The sequence below is a fragment of the Juglans regia genome, chromosome 6 (assembly GCF_001411555.2).
Source record: "Juglans regia cultivar Chandler chromosome 6, Walnut 2.0, whole genome shotgun sequence".
Classification (NCBI taxonomy): domain Eukaryota; kingdom Viridiplantae; phylum Streptophyta; class Magnoliopsida; order Fagales; family Juglandaceae; genus Juglans; species Juglans regia.
This window is the reverse complement of record NC_049906.1, coordinates 34,526,030-34,547,257: the sequence shown is the minus strand read 5'-3', so window position 1 is coordinate 34,547,257 and position 21,228 is coordinate 34,526,030. Positions and strand designations below refer to the sequence as shown.

The 21,228-nt window shown below is 31.6% G+C and overlaps 1 protein-coding gene across 1 annotated transcript in view; it reads left to right on the top strand.

The window, feature by feature from the left end:
• Positions 1 to 1,597: 1,597 nt before the first annotated feature.
• LOC109016387 (protein PHLOEM PROTEIN 2-LIKE A8-like) overlaps positions 1,598 to 21,228 on the top strand; it is a 44,982-nt gene continuing 25,351 nt past the window's right edge. The window contains exons 1-4 of the mRNA XM_035691337.1: positions 1,598 to 2,112; positions 2,501 to 2,600; positions 3,378 to 3,523; positions 3,611 to 3,826. Coding sequence (XP_035547230.1) covers positions 1,607 to 2,112; positions 2,501 to 2,600; positions 3,378 to 3,523; positions 3,611 to 3,826 — 968 coding nt within the window. The 5' untranslated portion in view covers positions 1,598 to 1,606. The remainder of the gene's footprint in view (positions 2,113 to 2,500; positions 2,601 to 3,377; positions 3,524 to 3,610; positions 3,827 to 21,228) is intronic.

The window sequence follows — 21,228 nt, the reverse complement described above, 5'->3', positions numbered from 1 at the left end:
CCAATTTATCTTAAACGAATATAAATGAGTTGCGTCATGTTGATATATTTCTAATTAATTATTAAATACATTTAGCTTAACGAGTCGGGTTCGAGTTGACTTATATAGTCAAATACTCATGACTTGAAACGACACAAATACAATTCAAAAACATGATTTGCCACCCCTGCATGAAAGTAGCCAACAAATTAAATCTCAGTTTGATCAAAGTACTTGTACACAGTGTTTTAGGGTATGTTTGGGCTTGCGTTAGGAGTTTTAAAAAGTGCTTAAATAGTCTTTAAAAGCTGCTATTTAATAGAAAAATCTGATTGTTTTGGTGTTACATATCAAAATACTTTTTAATCTCAAATAAGCTAAAAACTATGTTTGAGGAAAAATATTGTGCTTTTCTGGGTAATCCAGAATGCATTTTAAATTTTTAAAAGAATGCAATAGTCGAAAATTCCTATATAACTTTGAAATAATTACAACTTTAAAACTTTTAAGAATATGACCATAATCTTTAAAAAATTAAATGATTGTCATTTTTACATCAGAAAGCATTTTTAAAATTTTTTTTCCAAAAAAATGTAATATATTTGAATATATGATTATCAAATAGTAAATACTTTTTTAATAATTAAACTTATTATTTAATCTATAAATTATAAGCTTTGAAATTATAAGTAATTTTTCTACCGTAATCCTAAACATACACTTGAATTGTTATCTGAAGTTAATTTTGTATCAATTGATGGCACAAGATTAATAAATGCTTGGATAATAATGAGATGAAATCATAAGAAATTGTGAGAATTCTGTTAATTGCAGTGAAATTGTTTAAGTTAGAGATGCTTTATTATGTTTTGGAAAATGAAAGATAAAAAATTGAATAAAATTATTATAAAATTAAAAAATTATTTGAATATAATTATTTAATATTATTTTTATTTTAAAATTTAAAAAAGTTGTATTTTTTTTGCATTTTTTTTTATTTTTTGGTATTTTGTTTGAAACTTAGAGAAAGTTGTATAGTATTTTATATTTGAAAAATTATTAGATAAAAAAACTAAAGATTTAAAATTAATTTTTTTTTTTTTTTTTTAAGTTTGGATGATGCTGAAAAGGAAAATTGTGAGAAGTTGCAAGACGAGATATATTGCAAAACAAGTTGAGACAGAGAAAAGTCGACTTTTACTCTTGACTGACTTTTAATATGGAAAAGTCTAATATATTGCCAGCGTCAGTTTACTCTTGACTGACTTTTAATATGGAAGGATATGACCATCTCCTGCTCGCCATGCTCTGTGATTAGTGATTTCCAAATTCGACAAGACTCAACCTTAATAACAACATTGAAAGATGACACATACCTACTTTCTTGACCGACTCTCTATCATTATATGGAAAAGTCTAATATATTGCCAGCGTCAGTTTGTTGTTGACCGACTTTTAATATGAAAAACTTTTAAGGATATGACCATATCCACATTCCACAAGACTCGACTTTCAATGAGAGATGACACATAACTACTTTCTTGACCGACTCTCTGAATGACTTTTGCTTTCCAACTTCTGAATAAATGGACATCTCCGGTAAATGATCATTACGCTTACAGAGAGGATGCCTTCTTCCATGGTCAATCACGGAGCTTCTTCCTCTTTATCTTCTTCTTCCATCCGTCCATGGAATCATGATGTATTCTTGAACTTTAGAGGTGAAGATGTTCGCCAAAAGTTTCTTTCTCATCTGTACCATGGTTTGGTTAAAAGGAAAATCAACACATACATAGACAGAGATCTTGAAAGAGGAGAGGAAATCTCGGCAGCACTTTTCAATGCTATTGAAGAATCAAAGATTTCTATCGTTGTACTCTCTAAAAATTATGCAGAATCAATATGGTGTTTGAACGAGCTATTGAAAATCCTCGATTGTAAACAAGCGAGTAAACAAATTGTTCTACCAATTTTTTACGGCGTAAAACCATCGGAAGTACGAGATCAAAAAGGGGATTTTGGAAAATCATTTGATAAACTTGGAGATCAGCTCAAGGATAACGTAAAGATGTTGAAGTGGAAGGCAGCTTTAGAAGAAGTAACCAAATTGTCCGGGTTCGAATTAGGGAACAGGTACTTGCTATGAGCTGTGCCTATATATATATATATGTTTATATATGATGTTAAAAGAGAACTTTGTGGGTAAAATCTAGAAAAATCCAGGATCGGTGCTGATTGGTGAAGATATGGTGCCAAACAAAACAATTTGATATTTTATCCTTTTTTTCGACACTCGAGTTTTATGCAAGCCATAAATAAATTTGAAATCTGTTTTGGATTTGTTATCGATTAATTACCTCATTAATTTCACACAAAGTATATTGGAGAAACAGAAGAACATGGAAAAAAAAATACAAATTTAAATCTTCTCTCTGTTTTCTTTTATTAACCACATCATATAATTCATGCATGCTTATACTTTGAGAAGTCTTTTAGACTTTTCTTCTCTTTGTATTGATAGGGACGAGTCAGAATTTATCCAAGAAATCATTCAATCGGTGGACTCAAGAATAGCATACCATAGACCTCTAAGTGTTGCCAAGTATCCAATGGGAAAAGAGGTTCGCATACAAGACATTTATCGGCATTCAAATATTAGAAAGAATGATCATATATGCACAGTTATCTTTACCCTGTCATGTTTACCTAGTTATGTTTACTTGCTATAAGCTAAGAATTAGGGGCTGTTTTTCTATATTGTTTTTGCTCCAAGATATGCCCTTTTCATAGGTGGTCCTAAAGATGTATTATTACATGTTGTGAGACTGAAATGGTTAGCTTGGAAAACTTGTTCCAAGTTCAGATAGATTAATTTCCTAGTGCTTTTTAAAGTGGCTATACTTTCTGGTTTGAAGTTTTTATACTCCCAATAATTTTTAAAGGTAGTTTTTAATGCTATCTTTGTTCTTGAAGTTCAAAACATATTTTTCACATAGTAATTTGTCATATATTCTGTTAATAGCAAGCACCTTTGACCTTTGTTCTTTGGTTGTGATTTACTCCTGTGAAATCATCGCTTGTGCCCAAAAGTTAAACTGATGGAAACATATAGATTTAATCATTTATACTTGTCTTAACACTTTCCCGCACATGTGAGCCAGATCTCCTTCTGTAAGTGGGCCAACTACGTGGAATATTTAATTAATTGAACAAGTGCATAGCCGGGATTCGAATTTAGAAAATCTGCTCTAATACTATATGAAATTACCATTTATTTCAAAAGTTTAAACTGTTGGAAAGAAATAGGTCTAATACTATGTGAAATCAGTATCGCTTGTCTTAACATCTCTAGACTTTTCTTTTTGTTTTGTTATCTCTGTCTGTCTATGATTGAACAGATCAGTGTCCAAATAGATGAATTGAGTGGAAAGAAATCTTTGATGCTGGCAGCGATGGAGTTAACTATTATTTGGGGAACTGGAGAAACTCCACAATACTGGGACTGGATTCCCTCAACTGAGTCACCGATTCTACCCAAGTCTAGGTCTCTCTTCATCTCTCTGTTTGCTTGAGTACTGCATGCTTGTTTATCCTATTTATTATCTATAGCAATGGTGTCTAAAATGTGCAGATTCTCAGAAGTAGCTCTTCTTAGAAAGGTTTGGTTGCTTGACATAAAAGGCATAATTGAGACAAAAATCCTTTCCCCAAAAACAAGGTATGGGGCATACTTTATCTACTCCATGGTGGATGGTTTCTATGGGTTTAACGACCCTGTGAAAGTATCCATTAGACTGGAAAACGAGGTGGAAGGAGGTGATGCTATCAATGCTTATTTGAATCCAAGATTGTGGTCGGGTACACAGGAACAACGATCAAAAAAGGAATTATTACTAATTAAACGACAGGATGGTCGACTTCCAATCAAGAGAGAGGATATGTGGATGGAGATTGAGATGGGAGAATTCTGCACTGGCAGCCAAGTTGATAATCATGGCGAGGTCGAGATGTGCTTGAAGGAGGTTCAAGTCCTTCAGGAGAAGTCTGGCCTTGTGGTCCATGGCATTGAGCTTCGGCCAAAATAAGAAATTAGTTAATTAGTAAAGAGATTGGTGCCTAGCTATTTTCCTTGTGAGCAAACGACATATGCTGTGAGACCTTGATTTGTGTGCATTATATTATCAGCAACATTTTGATGAGACTTTGGATTTTATGAATAAAAACGACTATATTCTATTAAGGGTGGAATTAGTACTTTATTATCTACTGTACGTAGGAGCTGCAAGCAAAGCATGCGCAGCAGTTTTTGAAATTTCGTTTGTTTGGAGTGAACATAGCTTGGCAAGGGGTGGAATGCATGGCACCTACCATGTCAGCTGGCTTGGATCAAATCTAAGAAGTTTTGGTAATCCAACTTCCAATATTAAGAGCTGAATTATAAAAAATATAGAGATATTTTAGCCACAAAGAGATTACACCAATATAAACTCGGGCCACAAAGTGATGCATCTTGATGTGGTCTAGTAGATTGTAAAGTTAATTTTATCATAAAATAAATCTAATAAATCACATGAAGTTTTATGAATTTACTTTTATGTAATCTTTTGAGTCTATAACATTTTAAAAATGATGTCCATAAGATATAGCCGATTGGTGCATTCAATGTATATATGCATGCACATGTTGAACTTTGTTATAACTTCCGAGAAGGAAAAGGAGAGGAGAGACTGAAAATGGGGTGGAAGGAAATTAATGGGTTGAAATTTTAGTGGAAGAATTGTGTATAGAGAATAACTCGATGAGTCAAGTTCACATTGTCTGCATTTTGATGTTGAATTGAATTGAGTTGAATTGAATTGAATTGAGATGATAAAATATTATTAGAATATTATTATTTATTATTATTATTATTATTATTTTGAGATTTGAAAAAGTTAAATTATTTATTATATTCTGTGTTAAAATTTAAAAAAATTATAATAATGAATTAAAATGATTTAAGATGATTTTAGGTTCTAAACATAACTCTGAAAGTCTTGTACCATCCACTTTCAAATATATGTCCAGGTTCAATGGATCACCCGTGAAACATGTGATCAAGAGTCAAGACCCATACTCTCTCTCTCTCTCATGCTAGCTAGCATATTAAAAACAATTCTGCTATATATCTATATATATATATATATACTAGGTCAAAATAACGTGCAAAGCACGTTTGCCTAGTTGGGTGAAATAATTATTTTAAAAAAATAATATATATTCTATAAAAAAAGTTTATTTCAATCAATAAATTAAGACATATAGGAAAAAATGTGAAATCTAATAAATATTTAAGGGTAATGATAGTTAAGCAGAGTATAATAATTACATGCTTGCATAGATTAGAAGATAAAAACATTAGTTTAAAATATAACATACTCCAACACATATTTATAACATTGATAATTTTAGCAAAGTTACTTGCGATAAGTTTAATACAAACCGAACAAAAACATTAGTTCAAAATATAACATAGTCCAACACATATTTATAACATCGATAGTTTTAGCAACAAACTCGACAAAAACATCAGTTCAAAATATGAGTCCTTTGATGTTTTTACTATGATCCATCATTTTGTGTCTTCTTGTACTGCATCAATAGAAGTGACATTGAAATTCTTGTGCTGTTGTTGGTTGAGTCGATTGGGATCTACTAAAAGTTCAATCATCCACTCTTTCTGTGAAACTTGTGCTACAAGATTTTCTATATAAGGCAAATGTTCCTGCAAAAGAAATTTTTAATAACCTTGCATGATTAATAAAAATTTAAAGAATATATATGCTGGAAATTAATGTAGTAAATATGTCAAAAATTATAAGACGGACGTTTTTACTCACAACAATAAAGGTAATAGAAAATAAGTAAACATACATCACCAGTATGCTTCATCAGCTCAACTGCCGAACAACCGAATGCTTCCTCTACAACTTCACCAAACATAACAGCAGATAGTCTTCCTGTACCATCGTCGAGTTGAACATATGCTCGACAACTATAAAATTGATGGAAATATCATTTTAAGTTAGAATCAATAAAAGCTATACATTAAATTTATCACATAAATTATCAAACAGAACAAAAAATTTGAATGATACATACCGTGGTTGGGAAATACTTTGGTGTTTGCAATGGTAACAAAGGAAGCTATCATTGTAATCATACCCAGTTCCTTTATAACAACCAATACATGACATGTAAAAAAATATCTGGCGCAAGTCAACCACTATTATCTTCGCCTTTATCCAAAATTTTGCTTTCTACATTACATCAAAAATAATTTTTTAGATGAATTGATTGTATAAATATTTGAATTTGTTACGAAGAATAGGATTTTACCGCCATGGGTTGTAAACTTTTGATCAACTCAGCAACATCACAATTCTTGATTATTTCTCGTATACCAACAGAAGACAGCGATGTAGACGGGTATGTCAAGCATCTTGCAATAATACTCTCAAGTAATGAATCATTAATTACCGCCCTTAAAATTCATAAAAACAAATGCAACATAAGAAATAAAAATATGAAGATTTTAATATTCAAGTAGGACGAAACAAATAATGACTTATTTCTGACGATTACCACTCTTGCAATGAAGTTGCCTCAGGAAGAACAGGATTGATCATAAATTTACTTTTCGGACGTGATGAAAGAGACAATCCTTCATTAGAAATAGAGATCATGATTAATGCAAGCATATACAATATAAAAGAAAAATATAAGATTGTTAATTATTAAAAATACCATTATAAGAACCAACTCTTATTCTTGTTCCAAGTATAACTGGCTTTGTCCCAATTATTTCTGAGATTTTTTTGCATTCATCTTGCACAAATTGACCCCACATAGTTAAACATATGGGGTTTAAGCTACAAAAATTGGAATAAAAAAAGAATTAACAGAATATACAAGAAATAAAGATTGAAACATAATTTTAAAAAAGTGAACTACCCAAAAAATATTTTTACCTTTGATCAATGACATATATTTCCTGAATAGTTGTTGGTCCATGTACTGAAGTTATCTCTCTACATGGCTTGATATTGATTGCAACAGCTAAAACATCTGACAAATAAGATTTAAATTTTTAATAAATTGATAATTAAATATTCTAAAATCAAGAGTGAATTACCTATTTCTGCAATTGAGTCTTTGTAAGCGTCTAATTCATTGAACGGAATGAGTTGGTACTTTGGTGCCTCCAATTGTTCTTCATCCTTTGGAACTTCCTCAATTATCGTTTTGGAATTTAAGATCCATTGATATTCATGTGTTTCAATTCTATACTTCGGATCCAGTGGCCTTACATATGCATTACTGATGTAATATGACCGGAAAATATGTAAAGTATCATCTCGCGAGTCTATATCTTTATCAAACATTGTTGCTTGTACTCGATTTCCCTGTATAGTATAAGAAATTGAAATAAATAATTTACAAAAAAAAATATTGTAATAAATAATTGAGTATAATAATTTTGTTTATTTTAAATTATTTTTGGGTTTTAAAAAAATAATATATTTAAGATTTTTTATAAATTAGTAGTAAAAAAAATAAAAATACAAAACTTAATAAATATGATACAAAAATAACAAAATCATTTATCAGTTGTCAGTACACCAAAAAAAAATAAAAGACAATAGATAGAAATAAATATTATACCTCTGGATCAATCAACGTTAGGCTTTGGTACTTCACTGGTGAGCGTTGGCCTGTTCGTTTGGGTGACTTGTCTGCCACAATCATTTTGATTTTCCAATTCCTTGTACTTGGAGTGATATCTTTTATCGATGTATAAACCGTCCGCATCTTTAAAACTGTTCACATACAAAAATATTAAAGGTGTAAGTGTAGTAACCCAATACTAAATTAAAAAAAAAAAATTACAATGAGAAATAAAGAACACAATACTAAACATATAGAAAAAGAATTCTATAAAATGCATAATTTTGTTTAAGTAGTTAAACTCAAATTATACAATTAAATCATTACCTGTAGAACATTAATCTGAACATGCTAATCTTAATAATTCTGTATAGACAATATTTTTTGTACAGTTCTTTTCTGATCGATCAGTCGACACCGGCCGTATTAAAACCCTTACTGTAGATGCAGTCTTAGCCCTTGATAAAGCCACATATAATTGACCATGTGAGAAAACAGGTTGAGGTAAATATATCCCAACAAAATCCAATGTTTGCCCTTGTGACTTATTTATAGTCATTGCAAAACTTAATCTGATAGGGAACTGAGTTCTTTTGAATGGGAAACCACTATTTTCATCAAGATTTGGCAAGAATGGGATCCTTGGAATAAAGACTCTTTTTCCGCTATGGTGCCCAACTGCGATTTCTGCATCAATTACATTTCGATCAAAAGCCCGACAAATTAGACGTGTTCCGTTGCATAGTCCTTCTGAAGGGTTAATGTTTCTAAGCAACATGATGGGACAGTTTATCTTTAGTAACAATTCATGAGGAGGAAGTCCATTTGGGGTTAGAGTATTTAAAAAATCCTCCATAACTGATTGTTCAGATGCATCTATTGCTTCATCAAAGCTATAATATCGCCTAAGCTCACCAGGAAACCTATGAATCAGTAATGTATTTATTTCATCAACATAACTGTTCTTTGGTGTTAATATGGCCCGATTCATCATAGCTGAAATATTTATTGAATATTCATGAATATCTTGGAAAACAACATCTATTAAATGATCCAAAGAAGTACAGTCATCTTCATAGGGAACAAGCATGCCATTAGGAATTTTTACAGTTTCGTCAATTGTGATTGGTGGCATTCCGTTGCCTAATTCTAACACATATTCTGAAAAAACTGGATCCAATCTTGCTCTCATATTTTCAGTTAAACGAAGTTTGATCAATGTAGGCCACAAATAAGAAGAAACCAAACTGGCGTCAACATGTTCTTGTCTTGTTCCTTTACGAACCACAGGTAAAACCTGGCGAAAATCTCCACCAAAAACGACAACTTTTCCACCGAATGTTAACTCTGAATCATTAATGTCTCGTAACATTTTATCTAAAGCTTCGATGTGTTGTTTTCTTGACATAGGGGCCTCATCCCATATAATTAACCTTGCTACACGTAGTAGCTTTGCAATGGCACTTTGTTTACTGACACAACACATGCTATGTTCATCAGTATCTAATGGAATCTTAAAGCGCGAGTGTGCTGTTCGACCTCCAGGAAGGATAGATGCAGCAACACCAGATGAAGCAGTTGCAAGTGCCACTAATTTTCTTGATCTTACTGCAGCGAGAAGTGCCTTGTACAGGAATGTCTTCCCTGTCCCACCAGGGCCATCAACAAAGAATGTAGCAGTTTTGTTTGAAAAAACATTTTCCAAAATTGAATTATAGACATGTCGCTGTTCACTATTAAGGATTTCTGATGCAGCAGTATCTTCTTCTGGAATTTCAACAGCCAATTCATCATCGATTTCCCTAGATTCGAATTGGTCTTCATCAAAACAAATGTCGTCATCAAGAAGATGAAATGAATTAATGTGTTTCCCCATTGATTCAAGTGTAAAAGAGATTGAGCGCAAAACTTGCATTCTTACAGTCAACATAGAATCTTCAGTTGACCTAAAATCAATTGACATATCTTGCTCAAAACGTTCCCAAAGCTCTCTCGGATTGGTTGGATTACAATAAACCAATATAGTTGCAAATAGCCGTCTCAAACTGGACGGCATTTGATATAGAGATGCTTCATGTAAACAATCTTCTAAACCACTGTCTCTCTGTAGCAAACCATGCATAGTTGCTGCCTCACGAAAAGTTGGAGCCACAACACCATCAACTGTCCTAAGATCTTCAAATGACAAAGGTCCTCTTACATGATTTAGCAATATCCGCAGATAATACCTCTCACCTTCAAATGGATTTGCTGTAATAATTCGACCTATAACAGTTTTCTTTTTTCGACAAGTCCACTCTTTGTATTGTTGGCTCCAAACATAGAATTCTGGAAATTCTTTGTACAACAATGTCCTGGCATTCTCATCCACTCGATTTAATGCAAAGAATTCTGTTAACATCGATTTTGCAGACCGATCAGAGTTGAGAACATTGATTAAGTCTTCATTTGCTCGAAAAGTTACTTGGTGTTGATCCTCAAGATGTAAATGTAAGCTATACACTGCTGGGTACATTTCATTAACAACAAAGCCATATATTCTCCACATAGCTTCAGGCGGAGCAATCCATCGGGCTGATTGGAATTGTTGGATTTCATCAATTTGTTGATTATTTTGTTCAGAAACCAAATTGAAAGCAACACGATCATGCCCTTTGTAAATGTACTTATAAAGATATTTGACTGCTGTTATAGTAGAACAAATCTCGACGTTAATGTGACAGTCAAATGTTGCAAGCAAATACGGATTATATGGAACGACCCAACGGTTATCCAAATTATGACCTCTCACTTTGACAGTTATTCCATTGTCAGAACGCCTATATATTGGGAAGCAATCATTTCCAACAGTCGTACTTGATGCAAAATTTTTTGGATAATGGCTTTTGCAATAACCATTTTTTTTCATGCAAACATTTGTTGGATTCAACACTCCACATGGTCCATGCATCATATGCTTGACAACGGCGTTATGCAAGTGCAAATTCGTATTTTTATCAGGTATTTCTGCCGATACAATGTCATCAAAAGATTCAGGCGTATAGAGTTTCCAATCTCTTTGTAATATAATTAGAAAATGAGCATGTGGAAGGCCTCTTTTTTGGTGCTCAATAACATAAACATATGCTGAAACTTTTCCAAATATCTGTTGCTTGAATAATCGATCCTTTAATTCTTCTAATTTTGCACGAAAGACCCGAGCAACTAAATCAGGCCGATTTTGACTCTCCTCATGTAGGCGTAATTCATTTGAAATTTCTTGCCAATTTGGATTGCATGTCATTGTTAAAAAAATGTCTGGTTTACCATAACGCTGAACTAAAGCCATTGCTTCCATATATCTTTTTCGCATGTCTCTTGGACCCCCAATAAATGACGAAGGCAGAATAATCCGTTTTCCAACATTAGAAGCGTTAGTTTCCCCAAGTGTAATGGTATCAACAATACCTTGATATAACTCAGATCGAATATGTTGTTGTTTGCTACGAAAATAGTCTAATCTTGACGTCTCGATCTTAACATACATATCAACAACGAATTGTTGCAATAGACGACCAGACAGCAACAAAATTGATCTGAAATTTTCTCTGATTTGTAATTTGTAGCAATAATACTCACGACACGAAACAATTGGATCCTTCATTTTTCTGTTTAATGCTACAAAAGTTGAAGGGGAATGCAATATTACAAAATTGGACGTGTACAAACTGAGCATTAGTATTGGTCTATGCATATGCATATGCAAAGTCATATTTGCATAATATGACCATAAAATACTCCACATTGGCTTATGCATATCCAAATATTTAGCTACCTATGAACAGTGCTTATCTAAATTTGGATAACCACTATTCACCCCACAAATATTATTGTAATCATTATTTATCTCTCCTCCCACTCTCTCTCTCACAATCATTTCATTTTCTCCATTTTTCAACAACACAACAAATCTTCACTTGCACATTCATTTTATTATTATAATATATTATATATATTTTTTTCATTTTATTATATTTTTAATATAATATATAAAAAAAAGTATATTTTTTATTATTGAATTTATATTATTAATGTCAAATGTATGTAGTGGATGCTAATTGCAAAATATATATAAAAAAATTGATTTTAGCAAAACAATAATAATAATAAAATAATAATATTTTATTATTATTTTGTGTCAAATATGCATAAACCAATGTGAGAATTTTGCTTGAATGTCAAAGTGGATATGTAAAAGAGGCGATTTTGCATATGCATATGTATAGACCAATGCTAATGCTCTAAGTACAAAATGGAAAGATTAAGATTATACTCTAACCTCGTTGTTCTCTTGTAAGTAATTCTTCTGCTGACATTGATTGGTGAGGATCTATTGATCGGATTGTTTCATTACATATTACTGTGCTTCCTCTATTGATCCTTTTAATGCCTTGGTGCCAACCAGTATCCCCAAAAGGAAATAACAGCGGATACTGAAGTGGATCATAGCAGCCAAAATAATACTGAACTATATGACTTCCACCAGAATGACTAAAGACACAAATGTCCCGTCCTCCCAACTGATCTGCATCTTCATTTTCAACCCATATTGCTGCAACTTGTGAAGATGTCGGGGCATTGAACACACGCTGATCTAGGCCAGCATCTGATCTTATATGGATTACTTGATTTTCCAAATTTGGCAAATCACCAAGAGATCGGAAAAACAAAGAATATGGATTTATGCGAAGAATATCGATGAGTTGAACTACAATTGATGGGTTCATTCTGTCTGAATCAGAAATACGATTTTCTAATTCGTGCTCAGTATCATAGAAATACAATTGGAGAGAAGAAGGACGACCATTTAAAGGGACTAAATCGTCGATATAGTGATAGATCTGTCCCTGAGTTCGGAAGGTATAAATCCCTTTATTTCGTCTGCAAAGATCTCTATCGAATTTAACTCCAAAAGATGTAAACGCGAACTTGTTATTATAAGTCCGAACATAGGTCTTAAAATGCGCGGCTTCATTTGCATCGGAGGTAAAAAGATCATAAAGCTGATCAGGGACATCATTTGTGGCCAAAGAAATTGTCCCATCTGCACAGCAAAATCCGTTTGTTTCATGATAGAATCGTTTTGCTTTACAATGTCTGCAACAAGGCACATACGGCAAGGAATATGCTTCAGATGGCACAACTTGCAATAGTTGTCTACGTCCAACAAAGCGACGATGTCCCCCACCTATTGAGTTTAAAAATGAACAGAAGACAATTGGCGTAAACCCATCGAATTGTTTGAATGATCTGGCTAAGGACACTGCTGGAAGAGTGTCAAGAGTTGACAATGGAATAAGGACGAATAATATAATTATACTTGTTTCTTACCCCTACGAGGTGATGGTATACTTGTTTCAAAACTTGACTCTTCCCGAACAACACATGGAGCCTATTTGAATAGGATGTTCTCAAATTACAATAAAAAAGAATATAAGGCTGATTGAATAAGAAATATGAAAAAATAATTTCAAGAAAACCTGTTGAATCAAAAACTGATTAGAGACGGTCGTTTCATCTATGTTTGTGTTTCCTGATTTACGTGTCAGGAAATCCATAGAATCACTCGGACAATCAGAACGATTCGCCACATTGTTTAATGATGAAGTTGCCTCTGAATCAACTATATAGACATTAACACCAGGAGGAACACATACTTCATGAGACGAAACCAATTCATCGATATCAACACCAGCGCGGAAAATTCGTTGTCTCTTTGACACTTTTTGTAGAACAGTGAAATCCTGAATGATGTTTATATGTTGGACATCATTATTTGAAGGTTCATCAATTGACATAGTCATTTGATCACCCCCAAATGAAGCTGAATCTTTTAATTGGATGGAATTGCTTCTAGATGCTTTTTTTTTAGCATATCTTTCTCTCTGTTTTCTACGGAGTTCTTCTTTTTTCTCTTCAGGTAAATCTTTATACGAGATTTTCTTCGCCGGTTGTTTTCCATGATCTTCAAAAAATAGTTTCAAAGCTTAACTTTTATAAAACTAATATTACTATTTGAAAACGAATGCTACATAACTCATTAACACAATCTTACCACTTCTCATTATGTTAACGAAGCGAACAATTCTTCTAAACGTTGGATAATACTGTTCCACACAACCCAAACTAAATGAATAATTAATAAGTACTTAATGCGAAATAAACGTCTCCAAGATAGTGACATATATAATAATATATATATATATAAAGGCACTTACAGGTCTTGAAATGAACAGTGGAGAGTTTTTTATATATTTAGATCTCTTGATAAGGAGGATAATTCCTGTTTAGACACAAAAGACATTGTAAGTTTTGATTGCATTGTATACACACAAACACACACACACACACACACACAACATCGTTGGTATTTGAAGTGTCATTTGTGTATGTCGTTTAGGTTCCTATTTATTCGAGATTTATGTGGTTTCGGTTCCTATATATTCGACATTTTTTCCCATCTTGTTGTATTTTTCATGTCCATATTTGCATTTCGATCTGGATTTGTAGGTTTTTTGGTATCTTTATTCGTTTTGCATATGAATTAGGATCTAGATGCGATATATTTTTTCATTGGTCTTCGAAGTGCTGTTTGTGTATTTTTATTATTCATTTTTTTATCTATATTTGGATCTAAAGGTTTTACTCGCATTTTTTCATTTTCTTGCAATTTTTTTCATTTAATTTTTGGATGTGTAAAACCTATTATTAGAAAGAAAATTATAATATTAGAAAAAATGTTATGATTTTTTTTGTTGTATTATTGTATTTTTTTATTTTCATATTTTCACTAAGTTGTGTTCGTTTCGTTAGTTGATTTTGAGATGACATATGTAGTAGGCCTGCAATCCGAGCTAAAAGTATCGGATATGCTTCCTAATTGAACAGTAGTTTTTCTAATCTAATGTAAAATATTTTACTCATACCTAACCAAAACATGAATATGCATTTAAGTTATATGAAGACCTTTAAATATAATTATTATTTTCATAAATTTCTGTTTTAACACCGGTAAATAGATATCGAATTGCCTCTATCTCTAAAAGATGATCAAGAGAGTAATCGAAAAGATGGTCACCTTGACCGAGCTGACGTTTTCTTATATATTATTTTCATTTTTCAGATTCGACATCCTGCGTAACAATAATATATTAGATAAACTTTCATTTTTTAATAATATTTTATATTATTATTAGCTCTTTAATTTTATATTATTATTATTATTATTATGATAATTTTCATTATTTTATTTTACGATTACAAAAGTTATTGTGTATTCTGTATTGAGGTGTTTTCTTAATATATTAGATAAACTTTAGTTTTCTAATAAAATTTTATATTATTATTGCCTATTTAATTTCAAATTTTTTGCCTTTATTATTTTATTTTATTATTGCAAAAGCTATTGTGTATTTTGTGTTAATGTGTTTTTTTATATATTATTTTCATTTTTTCAGATTCGGCCTCCTGCGTCACAATAATATATTAGATAAACTTTCATTTTCTAATAATATTTTATATTATTATTGGCTCTTTAATTTCATATTATTATTATTATTATTATTATTATTATTTTATTTTACTATTACAAAAGTTATTGTGTATTCTGGTGTTTTCTTAATATATTAGATAAACTTTAGTTTTCTAATAATATTTTATATTATTATTGCCTCTTTAATTTCAAATTTTTTGCCTTTATTATTTTATTTTATTATTGCAAAAGCTATTGTGTATTTTGTGTTAATGTGTTTTCTTATATATTATTTTCATTTTTCAGGTTGGGCCTTCTGGATTACAATAATATGCGATATAAATTTTAATTTTCTAATAGTATTTTATATTATTGTTTAATTTTAAATTTTTATTTTATTATTATGATAGTTTTCATTATTTTATTTTACTATTGCAAAAGTTGTTGTGCATTTTGTGTTAAGGTATTTTCTTCAATTTTTTAATAATATTTTATATTATTATTGGCTTTTTAATTTCATTTTTTTATTATTAATGATCGCTTTCATTATATTATTTTATTATTGTATTAAAGTGTTTTGTATTTTGTATTGTGTATTATTTTTCGGATTGGGCTTTCTTTGTTGGGAGGTTATGTGAAGTGTTTGGATGAATTTTTATTATTATTGGGCCGGAGTGTGTGTGTGAATTTTTATATATTATCTCTATTCTTTTTCTTTGAGTCTGGAATTTTTAAAGTGGTTTTATAGTGATTTATTTTAGTTGGGTTTTGTGTGGGTGACTTCGGGCCCAGCCCGTATAAGAGAAAAGGGAAGCCCAGCCCTTCGGAAACGCAGCCGTTTTGGCGCTGCTGAAATGAAACCCTAAGGGTTTCATTCTTTTCTGTCTTGCCCATCGTATCGCGCCGCACAAACCGTCTCCCCCGCTCCCATTTCTTCTCCTCTGTTCTCTCTTATTCTTCTTCTTCTTGCTAAACCTTGCGCCGCCATACCCATCTCCCCGAACTAACCCACCCTCGTTTCCGTGTCTCTCTGTTTCTCCCACCACCATGGCCTCTCTCTGCTTTTCTTCAACTCTCTCGCCTCACTCTCCCGTCTCTGCCGCCTCACTATCTCGTCTCTACCTCACTCTCTCGTCCCTCGTCTCTCTTCCTCAGCCTTACTCTGTGGTCCCTCAGCCCCACTCTTCGTCGCACACAACCTAGCCGCAGCCTACAAATGATACCACGCACGGACCAAGGCCTCACCTCACCCTCTGTCTTCGTTTCCCCATTGTAAGTTTTTTTTTTGTGTTTTTAAAATTACTTTGAAATCTCAAATTTGCTTGATGATATTATGTAATTGTTTAATTAGGATTTTTGAATCCGAAATTTAGGATTTTTGTGGTTGTGTTTGTGTTGTTAGGTTTTGTGTTTAGGCTAGTGCTGTTGAAATTACTTTGAAATCTCAAATCTCAAATATGCGGAGATTCACAAACGGGAAAAAAACCCATAGATCCGAACTACGTCCATTAATTTCTCTACAGATTCACTATAGAAAAAACAAAGTAAAGATCAAACAGAAAAAATAAATAAATCTGGAGACAAAATCTTCAAAAATATAAACATCTGTTGAGCTTTATTCTTCTTTCTTTCTCTGTATTTTTGTTTGCTGTATCTTGCCTTTTATTTTTCTCAAATATGTGAAGAGATTTTTTGTGTTGCCTTATTTTTTGGTTATTCGTTGTTTCAATATAAATAACATTATATTTATCTATTGTTGCCAAAGAACTACTATAGCATTAAAAATTATTTCCCAATGTCAAAAGCATGTTCAATATCAAAATATTGGTTAAGAACCGTGAATAAAAGACACTTCAAGTCATGGTATCTTTATCAATATAAGCATATAGATGAGTTTGGGTTGTTGGTTGAATATTGTTGTTTCTTTTTTCGTTGATTTACTGGTGGTTGTTTAGATTACGTTAGAACTAATTCCCACGACAAAATTGGATGATTTGAACTGTTAGATCGAGTTTTGTAAAAAAATATATAACGGATGGGAGAATGTAGAAAATATACATGGAGTTTTTGTTTGCTGCTGAGATGTTGGTTGGACCATCTAAGGTGCTTGAGTTTTATGAATTTATGGGGCTCCAAATGAAAAATGGGTAGTGAGTTTTGACGGGTAAAACATCAGTTTTTCTATTTTTTTTTTCCTTTCTAGCACTTTGGTTTTAATGTAGATTGAGAGTAGACACCATCTCTTCAAATACAGATCCACAATAGAAAAAACAAAGTAAACATGAAACATGGAAAAATAAAAAAACAATAAATCTGATGACACAGCAAACAAAAAAAAAATTGAAAAACGTGTAGTGAGTTTTGACGGGTAAAAGCATGAGTTTTTCAATTTTTTTTTTCTTTTCTAGTTTTAGATTAGTACTTTGGTTTTAATGTAGATTGAGAATGGAAAAATATGCCCACTCACTTTCTGCTCTCTCTCTCTCTACAGATGTTTCCCGTGTTTGGTCTCAAAGAAAATGAAGAAAACTGCAGCCTAGGTCAACCAACGAAGAACACGGTTGTTCTTCATGGGAAAGGTGGAGTTTTTTTTTTTTCTTCTTCTGATCTGAGTTTTTTTTTTCTTCTTCTGATCTGTTGTTTTTTCTGGTCTTGGCTTGTTTTTTGCAACTGAGTTTTTGTTCTCTCCGTTGATTTTGGGTTTATTGTGATGTGAATGTTTGAGATTTAAGTGTGATTTAAGTGGATGATTGAACTTTTAGTAGATCCCCTTTGTTATCTGGGTTGTTTGATGTTTTTTTTTTCCTTTCTATCAATTGGCTTGTAGCTTTTTTTGATTGCATGATTTACAGATTTGTGGATAAATATATCAACTGAGTTGAAGATTTTTTTTTGGTTGTGTGATTTTTGGATTTGTGACAAAATATAATTTTTTTTCATGCAGTGTGGTTTTTTTCTTTCATCTCATCGAATTTTTTCTTATTTTGTGTTGATCATCTGGGTAATAGCTATTTTTGGTTTTGTAATTGTCATATTTATGATTAAATAGATCCATTGTGTGTTCTCTCTTCTTTTGAGCAATTTGTTTTTTTGGGCAAACACCCTTGGGTTGTTTGCTTTGAGCTTTGGGTTATTTGGTCTGAGGTTTGTATGAATATGAAGTTGGATGATGTGTATGATCTTTTTATTTTTTTGCATGTTGTGATTATTGTGTGATATATTGTAACACCAAAACAAAAACAAAAAAAATATTGAATATTCTATTTGTTCTAAGTTGATGGAGGTTTTCATAAGTTGATGGATGTTTTTAGCACAATTTTTACTATAATAAGCTTTAAATAAGAGAAAGTTATTATTATAACTTTCCTCCATCATCTAAAGAAATTCCTTCTCATTCAATTTATTCGTTTTTGAGATCAGGACTTATTTTCTAAGTTATAGATGTTTTAATGCTACAATATAATATTGTCATTTTTTTGGGTGAAGATATGTGTTGGTTGTTTATATCCTCATTTTTTTTGGTGAAGATATGTGTTGGTTGTTTATATCCTCATTTTTTTTTTTTTGTGAAGATATGTGTTGAGACCTATAAAGGGGAAAAAAAACCAACCGAAATTTAGCAAAAAAAATTCAAAACCTCTACAAATCTGGTGACACAGTAAACAAAAAAAAAAATGAAAAATGGGTAGTGAGTTTTGTGCATGAGTTTTCAATGTTTTTTTTTCGTTTTCACTTTCAGGTTAGCACTTTGGTTTTAATGTAGATTGAGAGTGCAATTTACTAATATTTATTTTATCAATTGAGTAGAATGGCAAATAGATTATGTGATATATGCACACCATCTAAACATCTGCTGAGGCTTATAGGAAATAGGAAACAGAAAAAGCACAGCATGTACCATTAGAAAACACCACACTAAATAACCATGCACTCACAATGATGAAACGCCAGAAAGTTCTAGCTTGAGAAATCTGTAGCCAAGAACACTTAGACAACTGGGAAAGCAGCTGTAAAAAAATTAGTAGTAAACATTAACAACCAGCAAGAGAAAAAAATAGAAAAGAAGAGAATAGATGAGAAGTCAAAAACACAAAATAGGTTGAACACTGAATACAGCCAAAGATGAATACAAAATAAACAAAACAAATCAGTAACTCAAAGAGAATACTAAGCATGGCAGTAACCAATGAACAAAAAACATGAAAGTAAAAAAATATTTACTCTAAATAACTAACAGAAAATATTACACTAAACAATCATGCACTTACAATGATCAAACACCAGAAAATTCTAGTTTTTGAAATCTGCTGGTAAGAAATCATGAGTAAAAATCAGCAGTAAATATTAAAAATCAGTAAAAGGAAAAAAATAGAGGATAAGAGAAGAGACAACAAAGAAGCTGAAAAGATGATCAGTACGTAAAAGGAAAAATGGAGTATTAGAGAAGAAGTAAAAAATACAAGATTTTTCAGAAAATTACCTGTAATGAGGAACAATATCTGGAACCAAACAAAGAACACTATGAAAATAGGAACTCTCCCAAAGATGAACACATCTCTTTTAAAGTATGTTCCTTCTCTTTCTAGGCGTCCTCTTTCCAGACCTCTTATCTATCACCCATATCACCCATCATATCACCCATCAGACTGCTGTAAAGTAAGTAAAAGCTGTAAAACCAATGACATTCTTAGCTACCTCACCACATTCTGCACCATAAATATTTAACTGATCTGCCTGCATCACTGTCGTGTATTAAAAAGAAAATCTTCCAAATCAGATAGGGAGAAAAAGTCATGAAATGAAGTATGAGACAAGTATATTTTATTTGACATATATTTTATTTTATTTTATTTTGTAGGGAAGCTCAATTTGGAGAAGATTTTGACCGATTGTTTTATAATATTTTTTTTATGTTTCTTTCTTTGTGGTGATTTTTTCTTTTTTATTATCATTTTTAATTATTTAAATATGTAAATAGGTATAATTATCTATATTCATGTGATGATCCAACCTACTGACACAAGCAATTTCTTTCTGCTGACACAAGCAAAAAGATCTGAGGAAACCTTATGTTGGTGCCGTGTGTTCTTTGTTTGATATGATCTATATTCAAAGCACAGTCTTTTTCTTAGCAGACGGCCAAATAGAGATAAAGTAGTAATTATATTCTGTACTCAAAACATGTTGATGTCAGGGTGGGGAAATGAAAAGCACTAAAATTTCAATGGACAATGGTTGCGGTGGTTTTGGTGGGTTCATCATGTGAGTAAATGCTTGTATCAGTATAAAATGTCAGTGAATGCAGAACATCACCATTCGTTGATGATTTGTTCATAAACAAAACTGGTTTGGTAGTGCCCTTTGCTAGAGATTAGTATTTAAATTCATATATAGAAAGCTGCAACCTGCCCCATTAATTACTTATGGTGGACCAGTACTGGTATATTATATAATATGATGTGATCGACAGCTAATTTGGACACGGATGTCAAACGTTCACTGCTAATTTGCAGCTAAAATAAAATAAAAAAATTACAGCTAATTTTAGTAAACGTTTACGGATGACACACGGATGACACACGGAAAAATAAGAAAATGCACTGTTCATTCCTGTTCATTTGAGATAGGCTCTTATATAATAGAGATAGATATGCATGTATTGTGAATACATTGCATGCATTGTTTGTGTTTTGTATTGGGAATGTTAATGTGGGAAACTATGGTTATATGAACGCTTATATTCTACAAAGGTGGAATTACTATTATTTCAATAAAATATACAAAATACTATTATTTATAATTTATTTAACTGATCTCAATATCTATAAGCAGTAAGACTACAGTATTATGGATACTTTTGATAGAAAAATGTTATTTTTTTTACTCAATTTATTCTTTATTTTGACATCTAATGTATTTTTTTTTTTTATTTAATAGTTAAAAAAGTAATTATTAATGTATTGATATTTTTTTCATATTTTTTAAAAATATTTAAAAATAATAAAAAATCTAAAAAGTCAAACTTCACCATC